Source organism: Phragmites australis, chromosome 15 (genome assembly GCF_958298935.1).
Source record: "Phragmites australis chromosome 15, lpPhrAust1.1, whole genome shotgun sequence".
Taxonomy (NCBI): Eukaryota; Viridiplantae; Streptophyta; class Magnoliopsida; order Poales; family Poaceae; genus Phragmites; species Phragmites australis.
Window position 1 is genome coordinate 29,534,147 of NC_084935.1, and position 24,406 is coordinate 29,558,552.

General features: G+C 43.6%; 2 protein-coding genes across 6 annotated transcripts; one reads left to right on the top strand and one right to left on the bottom strand.

The window, feature by feature from the left end:
* Positions 1–5,761: 5,761 nt before the first annotated feature.
* Positions 5,762–9,754, bottom strand: LOC133893518 (uncharacterized). The gene is made up of 7 exons (XM_062334545.1): positions 9,487–9,754; positions 9,291–9,386; positions 8,522–8,562; positions 7,526–7,637; positions 7,020–7,100; positions 6,243–6,449; positions 5,762–6,024 (listed from the first exon to the last, which is right to left on the bottom strand). Exons 1-6 carry the CDS (start codon positions 9,694–9,696, stop codon positions 6,384–6,386), a joined length of 606 nt encoding a protein of 201 aa, XP_062190529.1. The 5' UTR covers positions 9,697–9,754; the 3' UTR covers positions 5,762–6,024; positions 6,243–6,383.
* Positions 9,755–19,030: 9,276 nt separating this feature from the next.
* Positions 19,031–23,987, top strand: LOC133892399 (pentatricopeptide repeat-containing protein At3g06430, chloroplastic-like). Of its 5 annotated transcripts, none has more exons than XM_062333146.1 (4): positions 19,031–19,733; positions 19,902–22,363; positions 23,198–23,383; positions 23,463–23,987. In XM_062333146.1, exons 1-2 carry the CDS (start codon positions 19,242–19,244, stop codon positions 21,009–21,011), a joined length of 1,602 nt encoding a protein of 533 aa, XP_062189130.1. In that variant the 5' UTR covers positions 19,031–19,241; the 3' UTR covers positions 21,012–22,363; positions 23,198–23,383; positions 23,463–23,987. The 5 variants fall into 5 exon arrangements, with proteins under 5 accessions (XP_062189130.1, XP_062189133.1, XP_062189131.1 ...); XM_062333149.1 differs by having other exon boundaries at positions 19,902–21,516; positions 22,218–22,363; positions 23,198–23,987; XM_062333147.1 differs by having other exon boundaries at positions 23,188–23,987.
* The last annotated feature ends 419 nt before the right edge of the window (positions 23,988–24,406 follow it).

A 24,406-nucleotide genomic window follows, 5' to 3' on the forward strand; every position in this document is an offset into this window, starting at 1 on the left:
CGTGAGGTCCAATTTGATATTGTTGCACGGTGTCTCCCAAGCTATACGCTGAAGCATACCTGCGGCGGCACATGACCTCGATTTCATTATTGGTCAGGTCATAGATCCTAGTCCGATGAAAGTGTGCCTTGTTCCTCCTTCTTGATATGATTTTCTCCAACTTAAGTATGAACCACGTGCTGCACTCCATAACAGCTATACCACGATCTCTAAAGTAGTCCATAGTTCTATAAAATGTGACCTCAATGATAGCACATAATGGAAGACCCCTTACACCCTTTAGAATATTGTTGAACACATCCGTTGTGTTCAGTTATCATGATGGTATATCTAACATGAGAGACAATAATTTTAGAAGGGATATTTGCATAAAAAAGGGTAGAATACGATCATTAAAATGCTATGTGCTAACTTGGCACTGTAAGTATCTTAGATTAGGGCCCAACGCTCTGTTGGTTTTCCCGCTATCCATTGGCTAAACGTAGCACGTGAATGGCTAATGATAGTTTGAACCCCCACCATTTGTGTCCGTAAATAGTCCTCCTGTGCTTCCTGCTATGCTATTATCTTGCAAGTGGTCTCATTTAACTCTCTCCATATCTCGCTGAACTTCGTCTACTAGTTCTGAAGACACAACTTTTTGAACTTCTTTACAAGAGCCTTGTTGTGGTACCTTGTGTATAGGCTCGCGCCCAAGTGTCGCATGCACGACCTTCTCTCCACATGAGGCCATACAATGGAGTAGTTTGTGCTGTCATACAGCACGTCCAATGCATGCAGAAGGTCCTTATTGCGGTCTGAGATGATGCAAACTCATTCCCTATTGGTCGCGACACATGTCCTCACCAAGGTGAGGAACCACATCCAGCTATCATTGTTCTCACTCTCAACCATTGCAAACGCGAGAGGAATAATCTGATTGTTTGCATCCGTTGTCATCACTATCATAAGATTGTCATGGTACTTACCACTAAGAAATATGGCATCTACGTATACAATCGGCTTGCAATGTCTGAAAGCTTTGATGCACTATCCAAAGGATCAGAAAAACCTAATGAGGTATCGATCAGTGGTGCTGTATGATCCATCCTCCAGCTTGATCGGCTCATCCGTCATGGCCCACTGAGTCCCTAGATTCGTCATGCAATCTTCTGCAGCAGCCTCAGAGCATAGTTGTAAGACTTTTTGAAGCTTCCAAACAGTATCTTCAATGCATTATGCTTCGCTTGCCATGCAGTGTGGTAATTGATCAGCATACCCATCTTAGTATGCACCTTCTCCATAATGAATTTTAGCGACAAACATATGTTCGTGCCAACAAGGGTGATGATGAGTTGAGCAATGAATCTCGCATCAACGGTGTGGCTCACATTCCTAATAGCCTTTTCACTGCAAGTATGTGGGGTGTGCCTACTGAGCACAAAATACTTTTCATATTTTGGCTTCTGTGCTCGTACGAAGTAAGGACAATTCAGATGCTTGATACACCTAACCTCATACTCTGTACGGTTAGACCGGCCGCACTTGTGGTCGCTTCGTTTTATTATAGCATAGTTGCTAACGAAGTGGACGACCACCTCCCTGTTCCGAAACTATTGTCCAACCTGGATGTCGCTATTCTGGTATCCCCAGTTGGATAGGGTGTTATACTCAACGACGGCACAATCCAGCAGCCCACCACCACGAAAGTACTGGATCGCCAACATCGGATCATCTTTGTCAGCAGCTTCTTCATCCCCGCTACCACCAGCTTCGTCATCCATGCATTTCATATCTATCTTAGAAGGGTACACTCCAACTCCCTCTGTACCGAAACTTCCCTCCCCGACATGCCCTCCCTCCTCTTCATGCATCACAACTAGCCTAAACCTTCCACGCTAATCACTGCATCACCTTGCACCAATCGTGGCACTATGTTTACGTACACCCCTATTTCAAAGTTCTCCTCTAATACCTTGCGTGAGTACAAAGTCCATGTGTTGTTCCTTCTTATCTCGAACAACGTATGAACAATGACCGAACTATTTGGAACAAGACGTGACCGCACACCCTCTAGGACAATATTATATAACTGTTGGTTCACTAAAAGGCTCATAACATGTGATTTCAGGCCATCTAGATTAATAGGTACCTCAACCGTACTCTCTATATACTAGCAGTTCTAAATTAATACGAGCCTCTCGTGCAAAACAGCAGGACGTTCTCCATAATAAATATAGATAGTCATAGCGTATATGCTAAACAAACGTGCATGTAATAAATATTGATGTTCTATTCTATTGATGTTCATTAGATATTGGCGTAATTTATCCATACAGATAGCTAATCTTAGAATTTTGTACTGAAGGATTGGCTCAGATTACTGTTGAAGCTGCTATTAAATGTGTTTTTTTTTACAGTGAAACTATGTGAAATGACCCCACAACAAGCTGCTCTTAACTATGTTGTAAGAAATATGTGACCTTTTGATTAATTATATAACTCTAATAACTCTGATTAAATTACGTAAATACTCTAATCTTATACTGGTTAATGACATACATACAATTATACTAAATGAATAATCTAATCACACTGGTTAAACTAAGTCAATAATATAATTACACTGACTAATTAAATTCATATAATCAAACTATTCAAATAATCTAAATACTCTAATTTATCAACTTAATATAATTTAACAAATATAATTTAACAGATTAATCAATCTACTTACTATAATTACTATTACTAATCTAAGTATTAATTACATACATAATCTAAGTACTCTAATTTATTAACTTAATATAATTTATCAAATCTAATTGATCAGCTTAAATATCTACTTACTCTGATTATTATTTCTAATCTATATTAATTACCTACATAATCTAAGTACTTACTATAACTGATCCCGCGCTGTTGTTCCGCCTCTCCTTGCAATGCTGCTCCTCCTCTCCTTGTGATGTTGCTTCTCGCCTCGTGCTGCGCTGATCGCCTCTGCTGCTCCTCCTCACTCCTCATTTTATAGCAGGCTGCAAGCGACGCACTGAAAGCACTGACAGCAACAAAACAATGCACCGATGCGCAAAAGAAAGCAACATGCATGCATGCTGACCATTCACGCCGAAAGCAAAGCACTGAAGCGACGTCGACACGACAAAAGCAGGACGTGATCGCATACACCGAAGTGACAGGCCATATTCGGCACACGAGGTGCTGAATATGTCACTATAGCCCATATTCGGCACCTCGTGTGCCAAATACACCTAATATTCGGTATATGATGTGCCAAATATGGGCTAAAGTGCCATATTTGGCACCTCGTGTGCCGAATATGGCCGGGCTTGCTTTTTTCGGCGTACAGTATACAGAAAGTCAGTTTTCGGTAAATAAGGTACTGAATATGAATGCTAAAATTGTAAATACGATGATATATTGTCTATTTTGGCAAATACGATCGCGTATGTTGTCTAATATTTGATTTTTGCCCATTATAAGGGATGAAGGGAAGGACTATTTTGTAGTTTGTCTTTCTCTTAGGGTCCTCCCTCAAGGGGGGAAAATGGAATCATATTCATGGAGTGATATGTCGAGGCTGTTTGGTTGTTACGTTATCACGTTGTGGTCGACGGCGACACAATATTTCTCCGACCGGATTTCTCCATCTCTAGACTTAGAGAGGCACACAGGGCGGGGCGGCGAGACGATAGAGATGTCACCAGAGACAGAAAAAGGCTGGTGGGAGGTAGGGGCAAGCACGTGAGACAGGGATGATTGGAAGTTGAAGATGCATGAAGGCTGTTGGATCTCCCTCCAACAAACGACACGTGTCGACCGAAATAAAAGCCAAAAAAATGTTACTGAAAGTTTGCATCTCCCTTATATTATTTCGAGTTAAAAATCTCATACCAAGCGTGTGTGTTCTTCTAGGGTGCATAAAAATGGAAAGAACCAGTAGTCAGCCCACCCACCCCGTCATCCCGGAACTTGATTAAAAGCCAAAAAATAAAAATGTTAGATAGTCTCGTTATTTTCTAAGTATCGGTGTCAAACTAACACCTAGAATGGAGATACTCAAAGATCAGGTCAAGTTTTGTGATGGGAAATGATCTCACCGACCCCTTTGGATTTTGAGTCGAAGATTTCTACAGATACCGCAAACTAACAAGACTTACAGCTGTCGTGAATCTGCCGTGTTGCAAGAACCCTTTAGCAAGCTGAAGGCACCCTTCGGATTCTCGGTGCCACAGGGACAGTTCTGATAGCTGTGACGAGTGAAGCCTTCGTCGGGGCTTCGGAGCTCAACACAAGGGCTTCGCTCGACGTCACGAGGGAGTCAATCAAATGGACGTCGAAGATGTTGCCGAGCAGATACCTTCCGGAGTCCAAGTGAAGGGGGTGACCCAAGTCCGACATGAAGACAGAGGAAGAGGCGAAGGCATGGTCGAGGGAGGACCGCTGCTAGTGACCGAAGACCATAAATGACAAGATTGTAAATAATCTAGATGTACTCAGGATAGTACTGTATTGTCCGCGAATATGGCGAAAATGTGACAGTTAGAGGGGCAATCTTATAAACTGTAATAAGGGATGGTTGGTTACAGCCTATAAATAAGGCGTAAATGTATTGTCAGGACAGACGATATTAATTTCAGTAAAAGCTCACCCACTTTGTGTACATTTCCTTCTAGCATTCGAATTTTTCCGAGGTCCAAAGGCTAGTCACTCTGTTGGTAACGCAAGTTCTCAACATTGTGCAAAAAAAAAAAAATGCTATATTGCTTTCTGTCACTTTCTTAGTTGAGTATTTAGATAAACATAAATAGCTTTACCTCCAAGTCACTATGGGCATATAACACCAGCAACAATCTTCTTATACCAGTGCACATCCTGAGCACATGAAATGAGCTGGCTCCAAAAGCATGCCCTTCGTTGATTACCATCAGGGTCAAGAACGCAATACGAGGGAGCATCGTTATGTCTTCCATCAAATATTGCAAGATACTTATGTCCTGTTGATTCATAAGAAGTCACAAAAAAAAAAATCACATGTAAAGGTCAGGACTCAAGGAGGGGAAAAAGGAGTAAAATACACCAGAGGTACAACAACTTGCATAGTGGGTGCAAGTAGGTCATAGATCTTGCAAAATGCTGCATTTTCGTCACAAAAGTAGTTTTGAGTGTGCATGGGGTGACATGTACCAACTGATCGATGGCTGGTGACATGGTGAGTGCCATATAAGGCGGAAGTATTATATTTGATGACGCGAGGTAGCTAAAAGGCGTCGCCTGAATTGGGAATCAGGGCAGTAATTGTGGACAAAAACTTGTTCGCTTGATGCACATAATGGCAACACCATCCATCTCATCTCAGGTCGATGAGGAAGTAATCTCTTAATCGTAGACACATGAATATTTGCCCCTGGATCAGTACTAGGAGCTAGCATGAGTATGGCCCTCCACTCGAGCAACACCAGCTGAAATGTGGTTGATTCATTTGAGGGAGGCAAAGCAGTTGAACAGTTCTAATTCTTTGCATCCATTTGAAGGAGTGGTTCGCAAGGACGGGCAGCGCGGCGAGGAAACGACATCGCCCACGTCACATGGGCCGTGGAAACGACATGGGATACATTCTTCTTTCTGGGCCTCGTCGACCCTGCCCTGCACACTGCACCGTTGAACGAATTCCAACTCGATTCAATCTCAATTTTTCCGACAAGGATTGCTACTCTTGCACTAAGCAGAAACAAAAACACAAGTGCACACTGCAGAAATCAAATAGTAGAATTCATAAGTATGAAAAAGGACTTCCTAGAATTTATCCGTCAAAATGAAGTTGCTTGAATTCATGAACAAGAACCTACTCTTAAACACAATTCAGGAGAATTATTCAGCAACACATACGAGACAGACGTACACGACGTAAGCATACTACATCACATACATGCCGTAATCTAACTGAAACAATATTCTCCTAGACGATGAATGAACGCAATGCCCTAAAGCCGAAAAACCACAGTTCAGCTGAAAACCAGAAGAAAGCTGCAAGATCCGTTCATTAAAAGCATAATGTTAGCAAGAGAAATATGTGTAATCAAGAATAGGACAAGAGAAATATGTGTAATCAAGAATAGGATCCAATGCGATATCAACTGAAACGCTAGAAAATCTCGAATGCAAAGCCATATGTAGCATCCAGATATCAAGTTTAGAATCTGATAACTTGATTAAAAAAACAATTAGCAAGGATTCATACTTACGGAGAGGAACTAAACAAGATACACTTCGACAGAAGTGGCTATTGGATGAACGAAAGATGGCCATGACCAAGAAGTATGCTATCAGCAGGAAAGCAATTTATCTACACTGTATGAGAGATGTTAGATCGTTGTGATCAGACTTCAGACCATCTCAGATCGCTCAGCATTTAACAGTGCCTCAAGTTCTTCTCTCCGTTTCTCAAGCTTCTGAAATACCATGCAGTCAATGAGGAAATGAGGAGTGATAAACAGGTAACGATGGAATATGGGACAAAAAAACTATGCTTGTATCATTTAAGCTGTAGCCTTTACATCGAAACTAAAAGAAGAAATTTTGGCAAGATACTGTTCAGTAGACAATTGCCTGGCTCTGACCGTACAGCTTGGAATAATTATAATTTGGTATCTACCTTTAACAAACATAAACTTCACGAAACAGCGTCATCAACTGTTTTTGAGCTTGAACAGGGGTCACCATTTTAAAATGCCGGGTTTCTCTATTTCTAATATGCTAAACTTTGTTTTCAGCTACAGATTCTCCCGAACAGTATATGGGAAGCAAAAACAAGCAGGAAAAGAGGAATCTTATGGGACTGTTATGCATTAAATGTACACTAACCGAAGATCCAACCAAGCCACACAGAATAAATCCAAGCATGAGCTACAGAAAATATGTCTTGCAAACTGAGAAAACCATGGGTCAAGACACAGAAAAGCCCAGTCCCATGGTTCGATTCTGTTACTACTAAAAGTAGGAACCAACTATCAAGTACTCACCTGCAGATCCTTGACTGCTTGCTCCCATGATGTCGCTTTCTGCTGCCGAGAACGTTTTAACACACCAATGCACAATATCCCCTACATATTCAAAGCTTTTGCGCATGTTAAAGATATTTATGATGATGCAATATAAATACAAGGTAATGTTGCTCATTTGTTCCATTGCACATCACAAGATCATACTTTGCTGTGATGCACACGCTTGGTTAGGGACAACTTTGTGATAGTATTAGAGGCCATAACCATGCTAATTTTGGTAAGCAAAACTCCAGGCCATACTTCAAGCATTCAACTGGTTCATATGCTATGCAGCCAATCATTAAGGTTGGGTAGTTACTGGGCTAATTTTCCCAAATAAAAGATGACTGAAAATTATAAGGCATCAGTGTCCTACGAGATTTAATATCCAGCCATCTGACAGTGTTGTGTTTAAATTTCAGAATCAGAAAGGCAGTTACACAGTGTGTAAACACAAAAGAACACCCAAAATTCTCTAAACTTACCGAGATTACGTAGACAGCTCCACATGCAAGAAGCATATAGCTGGCAATCTCCTGGAGCAAAATTAGATCATTCCTTTCAACATTTGGGTATGCCTTCGTCATGACAGCAACACTGCCAGGAACCAAGGGTAAAAGGAACTCAACAGAGGAATAGACATGTAATACATTTCAACATGTGCAAGAATAATTAATAGGATTGTGGATTGTTCCCACATGACCCAGTTTTTGTGACACTGCTCGCAGCAAAGAAACTTAAAATTATAATGTTCATGATATCAGCACTTATGGTGCAGGAGGTGCAAGTGCTGTGAATGTGAAGAGGTCAATCTGGTCAATACCAGCTGGATAACAAGAGCTTTACTCGAGGTTCATGGTCTGAACTCTAAATTGCAAAATTTTCATACCATTATTCTAAATATTCAATCCTTTATCTGATTAGAGCGGAAAGGACCCACAGAATTCTTATTCTTATAACGCGATTTTAATCTATTCCACAATCTACAAATTGATTACCTATTTCTAAATGTGTACACTTAATATTATTCTTGCATCTATAATTACCCTGTTTGAAACTGTGTTATATTTTAGAAAACCTAGATAGGTCTAGAAGAGACATCTCCAGCAAAGCCAGGATGGTATTCCACGTTTGATTAACCAGAAAGTATTCTCGCAACACTAACATAGACAAGATGTCTGAACATGTGAGGACCACAATGCACTGACAAAAGAATAGAACTGTATGTAACTGATCGACATCGATACAGCACTGATATGGCATAAGAGAATCGCAATGTAATGTATGAAGATTAGAGTTGCTCATAGCTGACCTTGATACAGCGCTACTATGGCATAAGCATATCATCATCCAATTTTAGTCCAGGTTTATAAAGAAAGCAAGTTTTGGTTTGTCATGGTAAGCAGCTAAATTTTTTAGCACTAAATTTTGGAAACATAATTGAAGGGAAACAGAAATATACGCTCATCCAGAATACTTACAAGATCTGTAGCATTCCTCTTGCAGGCCAGTATTCAAATATCTGGTCACATAAAGAGTAGAAACATCACTATATCAACAAGACAATAAAATTATCAAATGCTAATGTAACCTTACAGAATAGTGGATCCACAGTCCAAATTGCATGATATTTAATTCACGTGTAGAACAAAGGGCAGTCCAATAAAATTTACCGATTGAAACAGTTAAAGGCCAACATGATAGTAATTACAACAGAAAGAACAAATCACCACCTACATTTATGAAACTATCTGTATTGTTAAACACAACAATCGCCTATATCCAAGTGAAATATCGGCACCCACATGCCAGAAGTCCAGACCAAACAAATAATTGTGTGGGGTGAACAGCATAAGCTTGACTTGGAGGCTGAACCCAAATTAATCAGATCGTGCACTGCACATATAAATCAGATGTGTCCATAAAACAGCTGAAATTGGACAACACAGACATTTACTTACTAACATATATGTGCATTGACCACTAAGGAAACTCAATGGAAAAGAAATGCTCGTATCAGATACAATAACAAACCAACCAGCCGATAGGAAGCTCACCCCAGTCTACTAAGTGGCCCAATTAATCAAATTTCATAGTATAATGTATCACATAACATTCCATAATCAATCAGACAGTGACCAATTGTCCGATAACTCTATAAGCTCATCGCTTCAAAAGCAACCACACACCCTATTTGCAACATATCACAATTCACAATCCAAATCGAGCGAAATGGCGGAGGAAGCAAACCTTCCAGAACTTGATGATGAATCCCCACTCGGTCTCGAGGATGCCCACGAACAGCGAGAACACCACCGCGTAGCACCGGAAGATGCCCCCAAATATCTGAGACCCAAGAACAAACGCATCCCCCAAATCAGCTCGTCACCACGCAAATAAGCCCCTTGAGCCTCAGGCGCTTATGAATGGGGGCGAAGCGGCTTACATCGGAGCCGGCGCGGAAGGACTGTACGGCGGAGAGCACGTTGACGGCGACGCAGAGGAGCGCGGTGGCGGCCGTGACGACGCTGAAGCAGCGGCAGACGATGAGGAGCGGGTCGGAGCCGGCGCGCGGCCGCGGCGCGTCCCCGCCGCCGCCGGCCTGCGGAGACGAGGAGGACCCGGGCGCCGACGACGCGGAGGCCCCATTCGCCATGGTTAGGGTTAGGGCTCGCGATGCTTCGTCGCGGTGTCAATGTTTTTGAATTGCGAAGTTAGGGCTCCTCAATAACTAGTATATAATTTTTATATACTAGTTATTTTTATAATTTAATTAAATATTAGTTAAAATTTATAAATTTTGATTTTTTTTAAAGAAATATGTCTACTATTTTTAAACGGTAGAAATCTTTCTAATAGATTGAGGAGAGTTCATCTGTTTTGAACCTGTGATGTGCCCAGGGCTTGGCTGATTTAGAATTTGAAAGGCGTGTTTAATTGCGTCCCGTTTCTGAAGAGAGAATGAATTCAGAGTGACGTGCTTGAAGAAAATCCTGCAGAGTTTTCAGTGCAGTGCAGCTCATTGATCTATGATATAGTTCCATTTTCCCCCATGAGTGATGAACTTGTTCTTTCAATATGGTATGCTTGTTCATGAACGGCACAAGCTTAGCCACCCTTGCATTCTGAAGAAACCTGCAAAGCACAGCGGAACAAAAAGGATCTAGCAAAAGGTACATTTGTTGCCCGACGCCAGGGAAACTTGCAACTTGTTCTTATGTGACTTGATTGTTTATGTATACTTGCCTAACTACCAGTCAACCATTCCAGGGGCAGCTGCTGTTCTTTACTTCCATCTCTGCAAAAGCAGAGACATTTTTTTTCCCTAGAACACGCAAAAACAAAGGCACCATATCCGAGCGATACATATCTTGGTGTAAAATGTTGAAATCAAATCTGGTCACATGGCTACTCTTCAGTTGTAATACACTTTTTCTGTCTGACACATCACAAGTTCTGCTGTGCTTTGTCTTTGGTGCCTTTGTTAACTGTCTTGTTAACACTAATATAACCAACTGCTAAAACCTGAGACTTAAAACGGACATTTCAGCCAGGCTCGTCTGGTATTAGGATAAAATGGACTGAAGTGTTACATAGACATATGCTCTAGAAACAAGACGAGGAAGAAAAAAGAACCCGAAATTTAGGAGGAAGACACATAACTGATTTGCAGTGCAGATTGCAGAGTGCCTCTCAGTTGGCAATGTAAAGGACATGTGCATTTGATTTGGCTGCTGCAGACTTGAAGCTTGCCTTACCTGTACCTGCCCTGAATCTCAATTTGCTTGAGATGGACCTGGTGCTCAGGCCGGAAGGTGAAGCACAAGGGTGACAGTTGCGGTCTGGCAGAGATAAAATCCAACCGATTCTTTGCAGCGGCGGCGTTGTTTGGTATATCGGCGAAGGAGTGGTTAATTTGCAGTTGAAAATCAAACAGGGATTCATTACAGAGACAAAGCTCAGAGATGATCAAGACATCGTACGTATGGCACAAGACATCTCTATCCCCGACCACCACGGCGCTACTCGGAGCACAACGCCGTGTGAGGGGCAGCCGAGGTGGCTGAGACATTTTCATACATCAAGGGCACAATTTATAATTAACTATGCTACCACATTCAAATATAGCCAAGTTATATTAGGGGTAGTATGTATTAAGGTGATACAGTACTTCACTAGTTCCATTGTTTGGTTTTTCGTTGTGACAGGTAATGGGGTGTCTCGTAGGGCAGGCCCCGCGTAGCTAAATGACAGTCGGTAGTTGGAGTCTATTAGATCACAACTTCATCCTGCGAGCAAAGTGGGGCTCAGACGACCAACACCCTAATCGATAAAAGCAATCTTGCGATCAGCCTATGCTGGTCGTAGGTTGGGTACTCACATAATCCGTCAAATCATATTAAATATTGTTCACTCAAATTTTTTCTTTCTCTAGTCACCTTCTTTCGACGTGTATGATCAAGAGCAAACGTAAAGTTAGTGTGACCTATCCCATAGCATTTATTGCTACGAGACAGTCTCGCAGGCGAACGTGACGACACTCTACAAACATGACAGGGCATGCACGACGACTAGGGCAGGATATGTGTGCATGCCCCCGTAATGATGGCTTAGAAGTTATTGGCTTCGTTAGGAGTAGATCATATGGTCTATTTGTATACTCTCTTTTTCTCAAGTTATATAATAGGAAGGATCTAGTTTGAAAGAATTTTTGTAACAAGTTTATCCAGTTCATAAGAAAATATATATAACATAGAGATGTTATTTCACAGGAGGTATGAATCTAAATGATTCTATGTGTTCTTGTGTCCCTTGGATCTAACCGAAAAAATATAGATCAATACATCAATCGACTGGTATACTCAAATTTATTACTGAAAAAAGATTTCATTTTTCATTTTTTTTTTTAGAAAAAGGAAACCTTTTGATTCTACAACGGGGGTGCGACCAGGTTGTGATGGGGCCATAGAGGTAGGAGCCAGAATAAGCTGCTGAAATCTTCAACCGCGAGTCCGCGAGCTATCATCTGGATGGAGGATATTTTTTCTGTCTTTACCTGACTCTGATATATAGGAGTTTGATCAAGGTTGTCAGAACCTTTGTAGATTATAGTTTCGAAGGTTTTGTTAGAAGTTGAAGGTTGTCAGAGCCTTTGTAAAAGTTGCTTTCTAATGGCTTTTGTGCCGAGTTGGAGTTCTGTAACTTGCTGTGACAGTTCCAGTATGCTTAACTTGCTGTGACATCCGTGCTATTCGCATACGCACACAGTGGGGGGTCTGAGGTCGTGCTGCTTTTTTGCAAGAGGATGGTGGCAGCCGTACTGTAGCAGGACGCACTGATCAAGTTTAACATCACTATGTGAAAAAAAAGTCCATATAGAACGTGTGATTATTATTATAGGCGACGGATCATGTACTCGTTATCTTAAATGTGTCACTGATAACAAATCATAAGTGACGGGTCGCTGTTACGACCTGTCACTAAAGTACGTCTCTTATTGCCAGAGTGAAAGACATAAGTGACGAGTAACATATATTATAATACAAGTGACGGATAGCGTCTTCACTCATCACTTATGTCTTTATATAAGTGACGGGTGAAGATGTTACCCGTCACTTATGTGTAGTTTGCCCTGGAGGATTGTCATATTTTTTGGCTGCATCCTAGAGCATAGCCAGAATTTGGCAATCGTATTGTCCCTGCAAACAACAATAATATATTCAAATCTATATCGACAAACACACATATATAAACTCTCTTCATCATAGAATTGCAAAAGGTTATAAAGTTCAAATCAATTCATTACAGAATCACAAAGGTTATAAAGTTCCAATCAATTCATTACAGAATCATAAAGGTTATAAAGTTCCAATCAATTCATTACAGAATCGCAAATGTTACAAAGTTCCAATCAATTCATATTACATAAGACCTCACAACATAGAGTTTCTATAATGTAACTTACCGTGTGGGCTGATGACTTCAGATAGTACAAACACGGTGATCCATTGTCGAATCTCCGGGAGTGCACCACCATAAAAAAGAAACTGAAAAATCATGCATAATTTGACACGTAACCAATATCATGTTATCATAGAATTAAACTAATTACTGAGATTAGTTATGAATAATATTGTATTGAACTTACATTGGGAGATTTGATATCCTTTTCTCATAGTGTGATGAGCATGTTCCACGCAACATAGAATCCGCATGTGTTGCTAGGTGGTTGTTGGTGACACTGCTAAAAATAAAATTTACTGTTAAATAAAAAGAAAAAAGCAGCAATAAAGAGAATTTGATAATCTGTTTGGTAGCATTTATTGCGAACCCAATCTTATGTGTTAGTCTATAGCCGTCTTTCGTGTTGTAGTTAGGTTCAGCTCGAAGGTACTTGTCAAAAATCCTGTATAAAGAGGGATCAATTAGAGAATGTTTGAATGTTAGAAAAGTTAAATATGTAAATTAAGCTAGGCAGAACTTACACATCAAGAAGTCCTTTTACAGCGTTGTAATCACGCTCTCTAAGTTTGTCTTTTCGTTCTACTAGTCTTGATGAGTCGAGGTACCACACCAAGTTCTACTTAAGGCAAATGGCTAGTAAGGCCCAATGACCATTGGCGTTATGGGCGCCCAACAGGTAGTCCATTTTGGAATGATGTTGCATTGCCCTGACCATATAGTCCATATCGTAGTCGAGGTGAAGTTGAATGGTCGAGATTGTAATGACCTTAGGGTCAAGAAATCTGATGGGCTCGTTGTTCTTTTTTGTTTCCTTCATCAAGTGTCTCTATATAAGAATACAGTTAGATTCAAGACTTAGTGGTATTAATTAATAAATGTCCAGTTTCAAGGGACTTATAATGTGAAGATCCGTAATAACGTTATGTCCAAGGAATCAAGGTTGAAGAGGTCGTATAAGTCATTAAAATCCACAAAGATTAGATGTCTTTAGTTAAAAAGTGTCATCGCTTGTACTATACGACTATGGATTGAGCATTAGTGTCTTTAAAAGTTTGCATGTAGTAATTATACAGGTTGACACATGCTTATCCCGCTCTTGTTAGGTCATCTACCATCATCAAAGGTTTCCCATATTGGAATTTCGTGTTGCCACTAGTCCACGCTGCTCCAATATTTGTGGACTTCTTCACTGGTACAATGACCTTTGATATCTTCAGCACGTGCTTCTTAGAACCTTTCTTCTTGGCTCCTTTTTCTTTTTTCTTTGGGCTCTTTGGGGGAGACTGAATTGGAGTTAGAGCGAGACCTCCTGTAGCGAAAATGACCATATTAGACCATGATTGTGATTTTGGTGATTAATGACAACATAGTCATTGGGACTAATATGCTTGTCAAGAATATATGTTAACAGGTCTCATAGATATAATACATGAAGAAGCCATCGAAGCCAGGACAAAGTTTGGACTAAATTGGACAAGTCCCAGGAAAATGATCTCACCGGATAGTCCAATGCTTAGGACTTTGTACACACCGGAGTATTCCTCCTGGTGTGTTATACTCACCGGATGGTCCAGTGATGGGAGCAGAAGCACATCGGAGTATTTAACAGAAGGGTTGATCTTCGAAGAAAACTAAAGTTAAGTACACTAGATGATCTGGTGTTAGAAGAGTAAGTACACCGAAGCATTTAACAGAAGCTGTGCAAATTAGGGAAGGAAAGATTTTAACATACTAGATAGTTCGGTGATAAAGTAGCTAGCACACCGGAGTGTTTTTCAGGAAGATATCAAAATAGATCAAGGTCAACACACCGGAAGGTCTGATGATCAGAGAGTTTACATATTGGACTAATTGCACAGAGAAGAAGTGGCTCAATTTGGCGTAAGACAACACACCAGATAGTCCGGTGATGAAAATGAATGATACACTGAACCGGTGTTCAAAATATATTTGAGTGGAGTTTCAACGGTTAGTATCTACTAATGTATAAACCGGATGGTCCGGTGCTTGTATTGTTGTTGTCACCGGATCATTTGGTGTTCACAGTAAAGTTGAGGGAACAATGATGAAACGCCCCGGGTTATCCCCGGTGCTTAAAATCATTATTATACCAGTCCCTAGATCAGCCGCTGGTAAATAAGAGTCTTACAACAGGTATTATCAATGCCATACAACACGAGGAATGGTGAGCATAATCCACCATCCTAGTAAAACATGTAGCACTAAGCCCAAGTGCATTATTATAAGGGTCCACGACAACAGAGTACACAGTAGAGGCAGCATCAGAATCAAGCTACTCCACAGGCAGCTTAGGTGCGGACGCGACCAAGTCTACTCATCTTCCTTACCGTCTGCCTCGGTGAAATCCGGATCGTCCTCTGAAAGCACAAGCAAGGATGAGTACAAAAGTACTCAACAAGTCTCAACCCTTGCCCTACGGCAGGGGTATGAATATATACATAAATGGATAACAAGGATAAGCTGTAAGGTTGAATTTTGCAGAAAGCTAAGTTTTACACATGCATGGTTCATTTTATATAAAAGCGGTTTATGAAAATGACAACAGTAATAAAAATGGGTTGTCCAAGTTTTATTGTTACTGGACACTCCGTCCACGGCAACCCACGGCACACAGCCGGACCTATATTCCAAAACAGGGCACACCTTGCCCACTCACTCACAAGGAGAACACACGTAACCCATGCTAGTTGCTGCGACCGAACTATAGTTTGTCCATGACCGTGGACATGGCTATTCAAATAGTTTTACCTCTGCAGAGTTGTACACTTTACCCACAAGCTGAGCTCGACAACAATCCACCGCCGTGGAAGCGCAGCTCAACAAAGCCATTACCCACCACAGCATCATCACATTAACCATCTACGGGGGCTAACCAGGGGTTCATGACCTTTAGCTAGGCCTCCAACTGGGTCGTCAAGTCTGCACCTCTTGCACCTGCTCCATGGTTCCCCGCTGCACAACTGCCTCCAGACAATTGTAGACTAGCTAGGGGATTTAGACTAAGCCCTGCCCATACAGGGTCGAGTGGTTGTACTGTATAGACTAGGTAGGATGTCACATCAATTCGGTCCTTAAACGAGCCAATACAAGCATCACCTCATGGAGCCTACCACACGAACATCACTCCTCCCGAAGCCTGTCACACCGACAGCACTCCGACTCCCTAGGCATTCCCGAAGGAACCCTGGTTTGCCCTAGCTCTAACCTAAACTCAGGTATTATCTTTGTCATTTGACAGGGTTCTACCCAACAATTATTCACACAACACCAACACCAAATTTTACACCTTTGAAAAGCTATTTGTAATTAGGCATGAAGCAACAGTAAAGAGTATCATCCTAAGCATGCTAATAACAAGGTGATCACCCAAGCATAAGTAATTTCGCTAAGGCGGGATCCTAGGTTTACCAAGATTAAGCATACAGGATAATTACAAGAGGCTGGCTAAACTACATTAGGTTATAACTAAACCAACAGTTTTAAAAATATGCCAACTAGTAAATACTTCATGCAACATTTAGGTATAAAACGGCTGCTACGGGTCGTGTTGATAAAACTGGGACCAATATGATCAAAGAGAAAATGGATTGAGACTTGCCTTCATTGAAGTCCTCGAGGGGGTCCTGCTCGAACTCCTGAATTCCTGGCACCACCTCCTCCTCCTCCTCCTCAACGAACTCTCCGGCTTCTAAACACGACAAACAACAAAGCAACACTCAATTAAATATAAATAAAATATAAATGAATTTGGAATAATTATGAAAATGGTATGAAAAGGTAGAGCTTGGATTTAGAAGAATATTGGTGGAGGAATTGTCAAAATTGGACTTAAAACGGAGGAGTTATGGGCTTTGAAGTTAATTGGTGGAATAAATCAGGAAAAAGGAAAAATGATAGAATATTCCCGGAATATTCATCGGAATTTCTGATTTTTTTGGAAAAAGAGAAAGTTACTGTGCACGGTGGGCTTGCTGCTATATTGGGATTGGTTATTGGGCCGACCTTCTGGGCCGAAGCAGTCCACGGTGGTCCGACGGGAAGCTGACGGCCGAGCTAACAGCGTTAGCCGGCCGGGCCCACTTGTCGGATTAATACACAGAGAGGGGGAGAGACGGGAGGGCGACGGTGTCGATCGGTGCGGTGACAGTCCACTAGAGCGGTCCGGGACGGCGGAGCCGGGGGTTCCACTATGGCGCGCTCGCCGGTGCCTCGCCGGAATGGGGCTCCCGGCCACCAATCTCGTCGGTGAGACCACCGGGAAGGAGAGGGAAGCATGGGGAGTCCATTTTGAGGCTTTCCGAGCTGTGGTGATGGACGAAGAAAGGTTGACGGCGAGTCACCATAGGCTCGGCTCGGGAAGCTCGGCGAAAGGCTTGGTGGAGGCCTTGGAGCAGGAGGTGAGGGTGGTGAAGGGTGGCGGTAGGGCATGTGGTGCTGTGTGACCGAGAATGGCGGCAATTGGGTCTCGGTCGAGGGAGACCGATGATGGGGGAAAAAGCTTGGTGGAGGGAGAGAGCAACAGGGGCAGTGAGAGTAGAGAGAGGTAGAGAGAGGGAGGCTTACCTCAAGAGCTCAGTGAGCGGCGGTGAGGAGAGGCAGAGCTCGAGCGGGGCTATATATAGGCGGGGGAATCCGGGTGCTCGACGGGGAAAAAGGACGGCGGCTCCACGGCTCGGCATGAATGCGGTCGTAGGCGCGTAACTCGGCTCTGGCGAGCTCATACACGCGTGCCTGGGTGCAGAGAAGGGGGGCATGGGGTGGGCGGTCGACACGACAGTTCGGAGGTGACTGGTGCCGGCTTTATCCGTGCGAGGTCGGAGGACGTCCAGCGGCCGGTTTTCCTGGGCACGGTCGCCGATGGGCTGCGGGATGTGACAAGCTAGGCAGGGGAGGACGACACGGCGGCGAGGCGTGCGCTCCGTGCGGCAGAGAGGGGGGGTCGTATGCGTATGCGGCCAGCGAGCTCCCACGCGCGTGCGTACTGCGGTCACGGTGCTGTCCCGGGGAAGAAGAAGGGCACACGGGTCAGGCTGGCACTGCGCGGGTGGAAAGGGAAGAGAAGGGAGCCGGGTGGGCCGGAGGGAGAGAAGAGAGAAGGCGGCCCAGGGAGAGAAAAAGAAAACAGGCTGAAAAGAAAGGTAGCGGGCCGAATGGATGGAAAGAAGGTTGGGCCCATGGGAAGGGAAAGGGTTTGAGGTTTTGGGATTTTTGGAAAAATTTGAGATGGTTTTGAATTGGTTTGAAAGAATTTGTTTGAATAACTTTTGAAATTCGATGTGGCCAAACATTGGGATGTTACAAATGACTAGTTGACGAGTTTGAGGCTTATATGCCCATCCACTCAGTTATTTGAAGGTACTGGAGTTCAAAGAACCTCATGCACATCTGAGAAGACATCCAAGCTATCTAAGTGTTTAAAGTGTTCATCCAAGTGCTAGATGCCCTGCGAGGTTGAAAAGACAGTTAGCGAACCTTGGGGCGCAACAGGGCCAAGCTAGCGATGACGCGCCGTGGCGGTGCTCATCGGAGCTCGACATGGCTATCCTGCGGGGACGGAGCGGCGTCGAGGGGCGGCGGAGAAGGATCCTCATGCTCCTGCGAAACTAGTGGCAACCTTAGACGAGCCGGGGAGGGCTCGGCTACGGTGTGTGATGAAGCTTCGAGCTGTAGTGGCCTCGGCGATGGTGATGAGCGGGTGAGAAACAACAGAGAGGGGTGGCAAGGTTGGGGGTGGGTTTTATAGGAGTGCAAGGAGGACGAGTCATTGCGGAGTTGTGGGGCGTGACATGGGGCGAGTGGCGAAGGTTTTGGCCGGTGGTTAGGAGCGTGGTTGCAACACGATGACGAGAAAAGGAGTGCACGCGAGCCCGAGCCATCAACAAGATGAAGAGAGGGAGGAACTGGGCTGGGCCACAGGGAGATGGGCTGGCAGAGAACGGAGCGGGCGCCACAGACTCGGAGGCAGAGCCGCCATATTCTTACACTGACCCGTGGGCCCAATAAGTCAGAGGTGCCACTCATTCCTATCGACCCTTCTTATCTCCTCCTCCTCTCTCTGTTCATCCTATCTCCCTCACCTCTGCATCTCTCTACCCCTTCTTCCTCGGTGATCGAGAGCGGCGCCGCGGTGGAGTTCCAGGCCCAACTCTGATTTCCTCTCGGTTGCCAACTGCACCTCTCTCTCTCTCTTGAATCTGGCACACGCCTGCTCTGCTCATGAGCCTGCCGCCGGCCTATACCCCTTCCCGTTGTCCTTTTTCTACTCTCTTCTCCGACTCCCGAATGTCGCCGCCGCCGCTTCTTCTCCATCCGGGCCTGGGGATGCCGCGGTGGGGGCTAACCGGGAGAGGGGAGGTGGGGGTGTCGTCGTCCACCGGCAGATATGGCGGCGGCCCCACCCCGCCACAAGGGAAGCACTGGAAGGCGGGGGACTTCCCGGGGACCGTCGACGCCCCCAATCCACCCACCCCGCCACAAGGGAAGCGCGGGCCCTCGGAGTCATCCCAACTCTCGGATCGGAAGAGGCACTGGAAGGCGGGGGAGTTCCCGGAGACCGCAGCCGCCACCAATTCAAGAACGTCAAGGATTCCCCTCAAGAACGTGAAGAAGCGGCTGGACGCCCGCGCGGAGGCCAAGGCGTGGGCGTGCACCGTCACCGAGGCTCTCGCCGACCGCATCCACTCCAAGAACTGGCATGAGGCGCTCCAGGTAGACACCTCCCATTAGATTTCCCTTGCATTGCTCCGTCGTCTCCAACAACCAACAACTCCCCTAAAATGAATAACTAGTTGCAATGCTTCTTTTTTCTTCTTTTTTTGAGATAAGGAACTCGTTGCAATGCTGATGCTGATGCCAATAGTAAATTGGTACTTGCAGGTCTTTGAGATGCTCCAGGAGCAGCCTTTCTACCATCCCAAAGAGGGCACCTACATGAAGCTCATCGTGCTGCTTGGCAGATCAGGCCAGCCCTCCCGAGCGCACCAACTCTTCAACGAGATGCTGCACCAAGGATGCCCACCCACCCCCGAGCTCTACACCGCCTTGATCGGAGCCTACTGCCGCAGCTGCCTACTGGATGAGGCGCTCCAGCTCCTCACTGACATGAAGGCCTCCCCGCTGTGCCAGCCTGACGTCTACACCTACAGCACCATCATCAAGGCCTGTGTCGACGCCTCCAGATTTGACCTCGTCGATGCTATGTACAAAGACATGGCTGAGCGCTTTATAGCACCCAACACGGTCACGCAGAACATTGTTCTCAGCGGCTACGGAAAGGCTGGACGGTTGGATGACATGGAGAGAGTGCTTTCTGACATGCTAGACAGCACAACCTGCAAACCGGACGTCTGGACCATGAACATTATCTTAAGCCTATTTGGCAACACTGGACAGGTTGAATCCATGGAGAAATGGTACGAGAAATTCCGAAGCTATGGGATCGAACCGGAGACTCGTACACTGAACATCCTCATTGGCGCCTATGGGAAGAAGCGCATGTACGACAAGATGTCTGCGGTCATGGAGTACATGCGCAAGCTAGCATTCCCATGGACCACTGCCACATACAACAACGTGATTGAGGCATTTGCTGATGCCGGTGATGACAAAAACATGGAACACACATTTAACCAGATGCGCTCCGAGGGGATGAAGCCAGATACAAAGACCTTCTGTTGTCTAATAAATGGGTTTAGCAAAGCAGGCCTTTTCCATAAGGTGGTGGGAATGGTTAAGCTTGCTGAGAGGCTTGATGTGCCCGCAAATACATCTTTCCACAATGCTATTCTTGCTGCATGCGCAAAAGCAGATGATCTGATGGAGATGGAGAGGGTCTTCAGGCACATGAAGCATAAGCAGTGTGCTCCGGATGCCGAGACATACTCTATCTTGGTGGAAGCTTATCGGAAGGAAGGAATGACCGACAAGATTTACGCTTTGCATCAGGAGAACCCAACTTTGGTTCTGACTGATCTTGTCATGGTGTAACTGACCCGTTGACTGAATAATGGTTCAGACATGTTTAAGCATGGCTGCATTGATGGAAAAGTTCCTTACTGTCCACGTTTGGAATTGCTAATGCTGCCAAGCTGAGTGGCAGCCATTCTCCAACTTCATTTCTTGTCTGTTTGCCCGCAGAGTTAGTATGTATATCTCCTGGCAACTTTATTTTTGCAAACTCTATGTGGCTTCACTATATCAAGTCACTTAGGGCATGTTTGGTTGGGCTGATGCTTTTTGGCTTTTGGCTGAAAAACTACTTTTCTGGCTTTTGGTTTCTGGTTTCTGGCTTTTTGCTATTAATTTTTGCAACAAATTTTTAGCTTCTCAAGATGATTCTGGCCAACTTGAGATGCTTTGAACTTACCACAGAACTGCTCAACGGTAACATTTTTGTATGTTTCTCCACTATGGCTCCCACATTGCTGTTGATCCTTTTTTGGCAAGATCTATACATATGTTTGGAAGAATGAAGAATTCCTAGTTTCTGATGGTAAAATTTTCAAGTACCCTACTCTGTACCAGATTTCCTTAAATTATACCGAATGGCTACAGATTTGGTAGTTTTCATGATGTTTTTGCAAACTTATTGCTATGACTTCTTGTAAGTTGCTCATACGGTGAAACTTAGAACATGTGTCTACAAAAGGGTAGGCATTAAGTTTTCTCTAGCACCTTTAATGTGTAGTTTAGCTATTATGCGTATTTCACCAACCAATATGCTAAGGCAGCAGGTAAAATTTGATTTGCCAGATTGGAAAAGAAAAATTGTGCATTGCTGCATAAAAAGGAAGACTTGATTAGAGTTTACCAGAGCTAGAGAGGCTCAGATTGCATTTTTTTAAGGAGGCATAAGGTTTTGGTGGTTGAGGTCACGGACTCATGTGTCAAGGCTCCATTTGTCCTGTACTTCTCTTATGGATAAGTAGCAGTATGATGGCTTATCGGAACTGCTAGAGCTGTTGGTGCTTGTTTTTGCATAATCACTTCTGTAGTACTCAAAGTTGCAGATTAAAATAATTTTAAATACCCCTTGAAGAAAGAAATCCTGACATTCCTTTCCTTTCGAGGCACTTAAATCCACATGATTCAAAGAAACACATAATGCAACTCTTAAATCCATGGTACACAATTTTTCCTTCAGCCATCAATTAACATCATCAAAAGTTCATAAGTCTCTGATGCTGGTTGAAGGAATGAGACCTGAACGGCAGACTCTGAGATATGAGCCAGCTGTTGGAGGCAAGAAACATTTTGGAAGGTGGTTAAACTATCCAACTCAGTTGATATTTCATCCATGAAGAGCGCTTTTCACGGTCCTACTATCATCGCTCCAGATGGTAAGACAAAATTTGCAGAAAAGGATCAAGCATCCACAATTGAATCAATTTATTTTAGTTCTCTTATATATACCAATTGAGTTTGGGATTATAGAAAAATGAATATATCACTTTCAGAATTATATCCTTTTTTCTTCGGAAAAGATCATGATGATTGTATACCTTAATTACGGTGACTTACATGGTTTTCATCGAAAAGGTAGTTTGCAATACACCTTGCCCCATATTGTTAGATAGTACATGTTAATAAAGGAGTTAATGAAATAAAAACATCAACAGAACCAAATAGCAATGGAAATGAAATGGTGTATAGCATTCCATTGGCAATTATAGGCTTTGTCAATTAATTGTAGTATTTTTTTCCTTTGGGATTATAGTAAATGATTTTTTCGTATTGTAGTATTTTAATTCAATCCCTACAGAACTGTAGCTGGGGTAATATAACATCTCCTCGAATAATTCTAGATATTGTAGAATGTAGAATCACCTGTTGCGAGTCTCTTCTTTTCACCGCTGAAACACATCTTCTCATTTCATCTCCCATCATTATGTCAGCGCATTGTCAAGTCCCATGATTTGTAGGGCAATAAAGAGTTATGCACAGCGATTTTTTCTTTTTCAGGGTATCGTGAGCTTACTTTCTTGGGCAATAGTTACCTTCATAATATAGTCTGTTTGCATACTCCTTTCTAAAGCTTCACCAGATATCGCCTATAAAATATGTAGCTTGACTGTAACACGTTAAGGAATGAAGTAGAATCTGTGCACATGATATGTTTTTTAGATAATCAATAAGAGAGAACCCTACTGATAAATTATTTTAGTTAATTTCAGTGTCGCGTCCCGGTATGGTCAAAATTGCATTATGATGCGCACACTTGGAAAAGCAGCATAATAAGGGAGGCTAGTGATTACCTTCATATACATGTCTACATCGGGGTCAGGGGTACTGCCAGCCTCCTTGTAATCACCTCCTTCATCAGTAGTGGGATTGGGTAACTAAATTTGCCTGAAATGAAGGTACTTATTTGTTCAGACAATTTGGTTGATGTGCCGAGTTACCTGCCCTGTTGCCAACACCCTGAAATATTTCTTGCAGAGATCAAGTCGAGGGTCTCTCTGACAATCATCTCAGGGACATGAAGGTCATACTGACATGAGGGTAGTTTTGCCGCAGCCTGGGGGTCCCAGGAGGAGGAGCGTAAGCCTCGAAGGATTCACCATGCCACTGAAGTTGCCGAGGATGCGGATCCGTGACCTTGAGTGTTGCCCCTAACAAGGATAATATGTTTCCGGCAACTGGTGCACCCGGGCTCCTGGCAGTCAGTGCTTCCACCGAGATTCAAGCCTGACGTTGGGGGAAATCATATATGGACATTCTTGTGTATTTTGCAGATGTCACTGACGCAAGGTGGGTGGTGTTTGTATATAGAACACTCTTGTTTTCACAATCCAGTCTTTCATTGCAAGGTAATGTTGAGGACTAGAGGTAGAGTAGGCTAATGCAGCAGGGGTCACTGATGCTGAAGATCGAGTTGCCGGCACCGTAACAAGTGTTCGCGCGAGATGTGTCAGGCTACAGATTAATGAACTTGCTAGCAATTTAAGCCACAGATTAGAGGTCGCAGGGGTCTGGAACATGCTCCTCAGTTATTCCTGATGCTTCAGAATGCATCCACATATGGTAGAGCGTTTTCATGCTAATGCTGTTCTTAGTCCATGGTATTAGTCTCGATCGATGCAGTGATTTCAAATGATTTTTTTTAGATAAAGGTGGATTTTCCACCCGAGGTGCATTAGGCACCCCTGCCGGTGCCTGGGTTTGAGGCCAGGACCACCGGCTTGGGCAAATGATGAACTATATAACGCCATGTGGTTCCTTGTGCCTAATAACGCCATGTGGTTCCTAGTCCTCAACATGAACTAATATTCAAGTCTTGGTGTAAGATGGATGGGACTGTTGTTGCATGCTCCAAGTTGGTAAGAACAACCAGTGTCGCAAGTTACAAATTGCGTTGTGAAGAACATGGCAAAAATGCAACT

Excerpts from the sequence above, each read along its gene's own strand:
- LOC133893518 (XM_062334545.1), bottom strand. The coding sequence starts at position 9,696 with ATGGCGAATGGGGCCTCCGCGTCGTCGGCGCCCGGGTCCTCCTCGTCT. Across the intron at positions 9,387-9,486 it reads CCTTCCGCGCCGGCTCCGAT|ATATTTGGGGGCATCTTCCG; the intron begins GTAAGCCGCTTC and ends CTTGGGTCTCAG. Across the intron at positions 6,450-7,019 it reads AAGCAGTCAAGGATCTGCAG|AAGCTTGAGAAACGGAGAGA; the intron begins GTGAGTACTTGA and ends ATGGTATTTCAG.
- LOC133892399 (XM_062333147.1), top strand. The coding sequence starts at position 19,242 with ATGAGCCTGCCGCCGGCCTATACCCCTTCCCGTTGTCCTTTTTCTACT. Across the intron at positions 19,734-19,901 it reads ACTGGCATGAGGCGCTCCAG|GTCTTTGAGATGCTCCAGGA; the intron begins GTAGACACCTCC and ends TGGTACTTGCAG.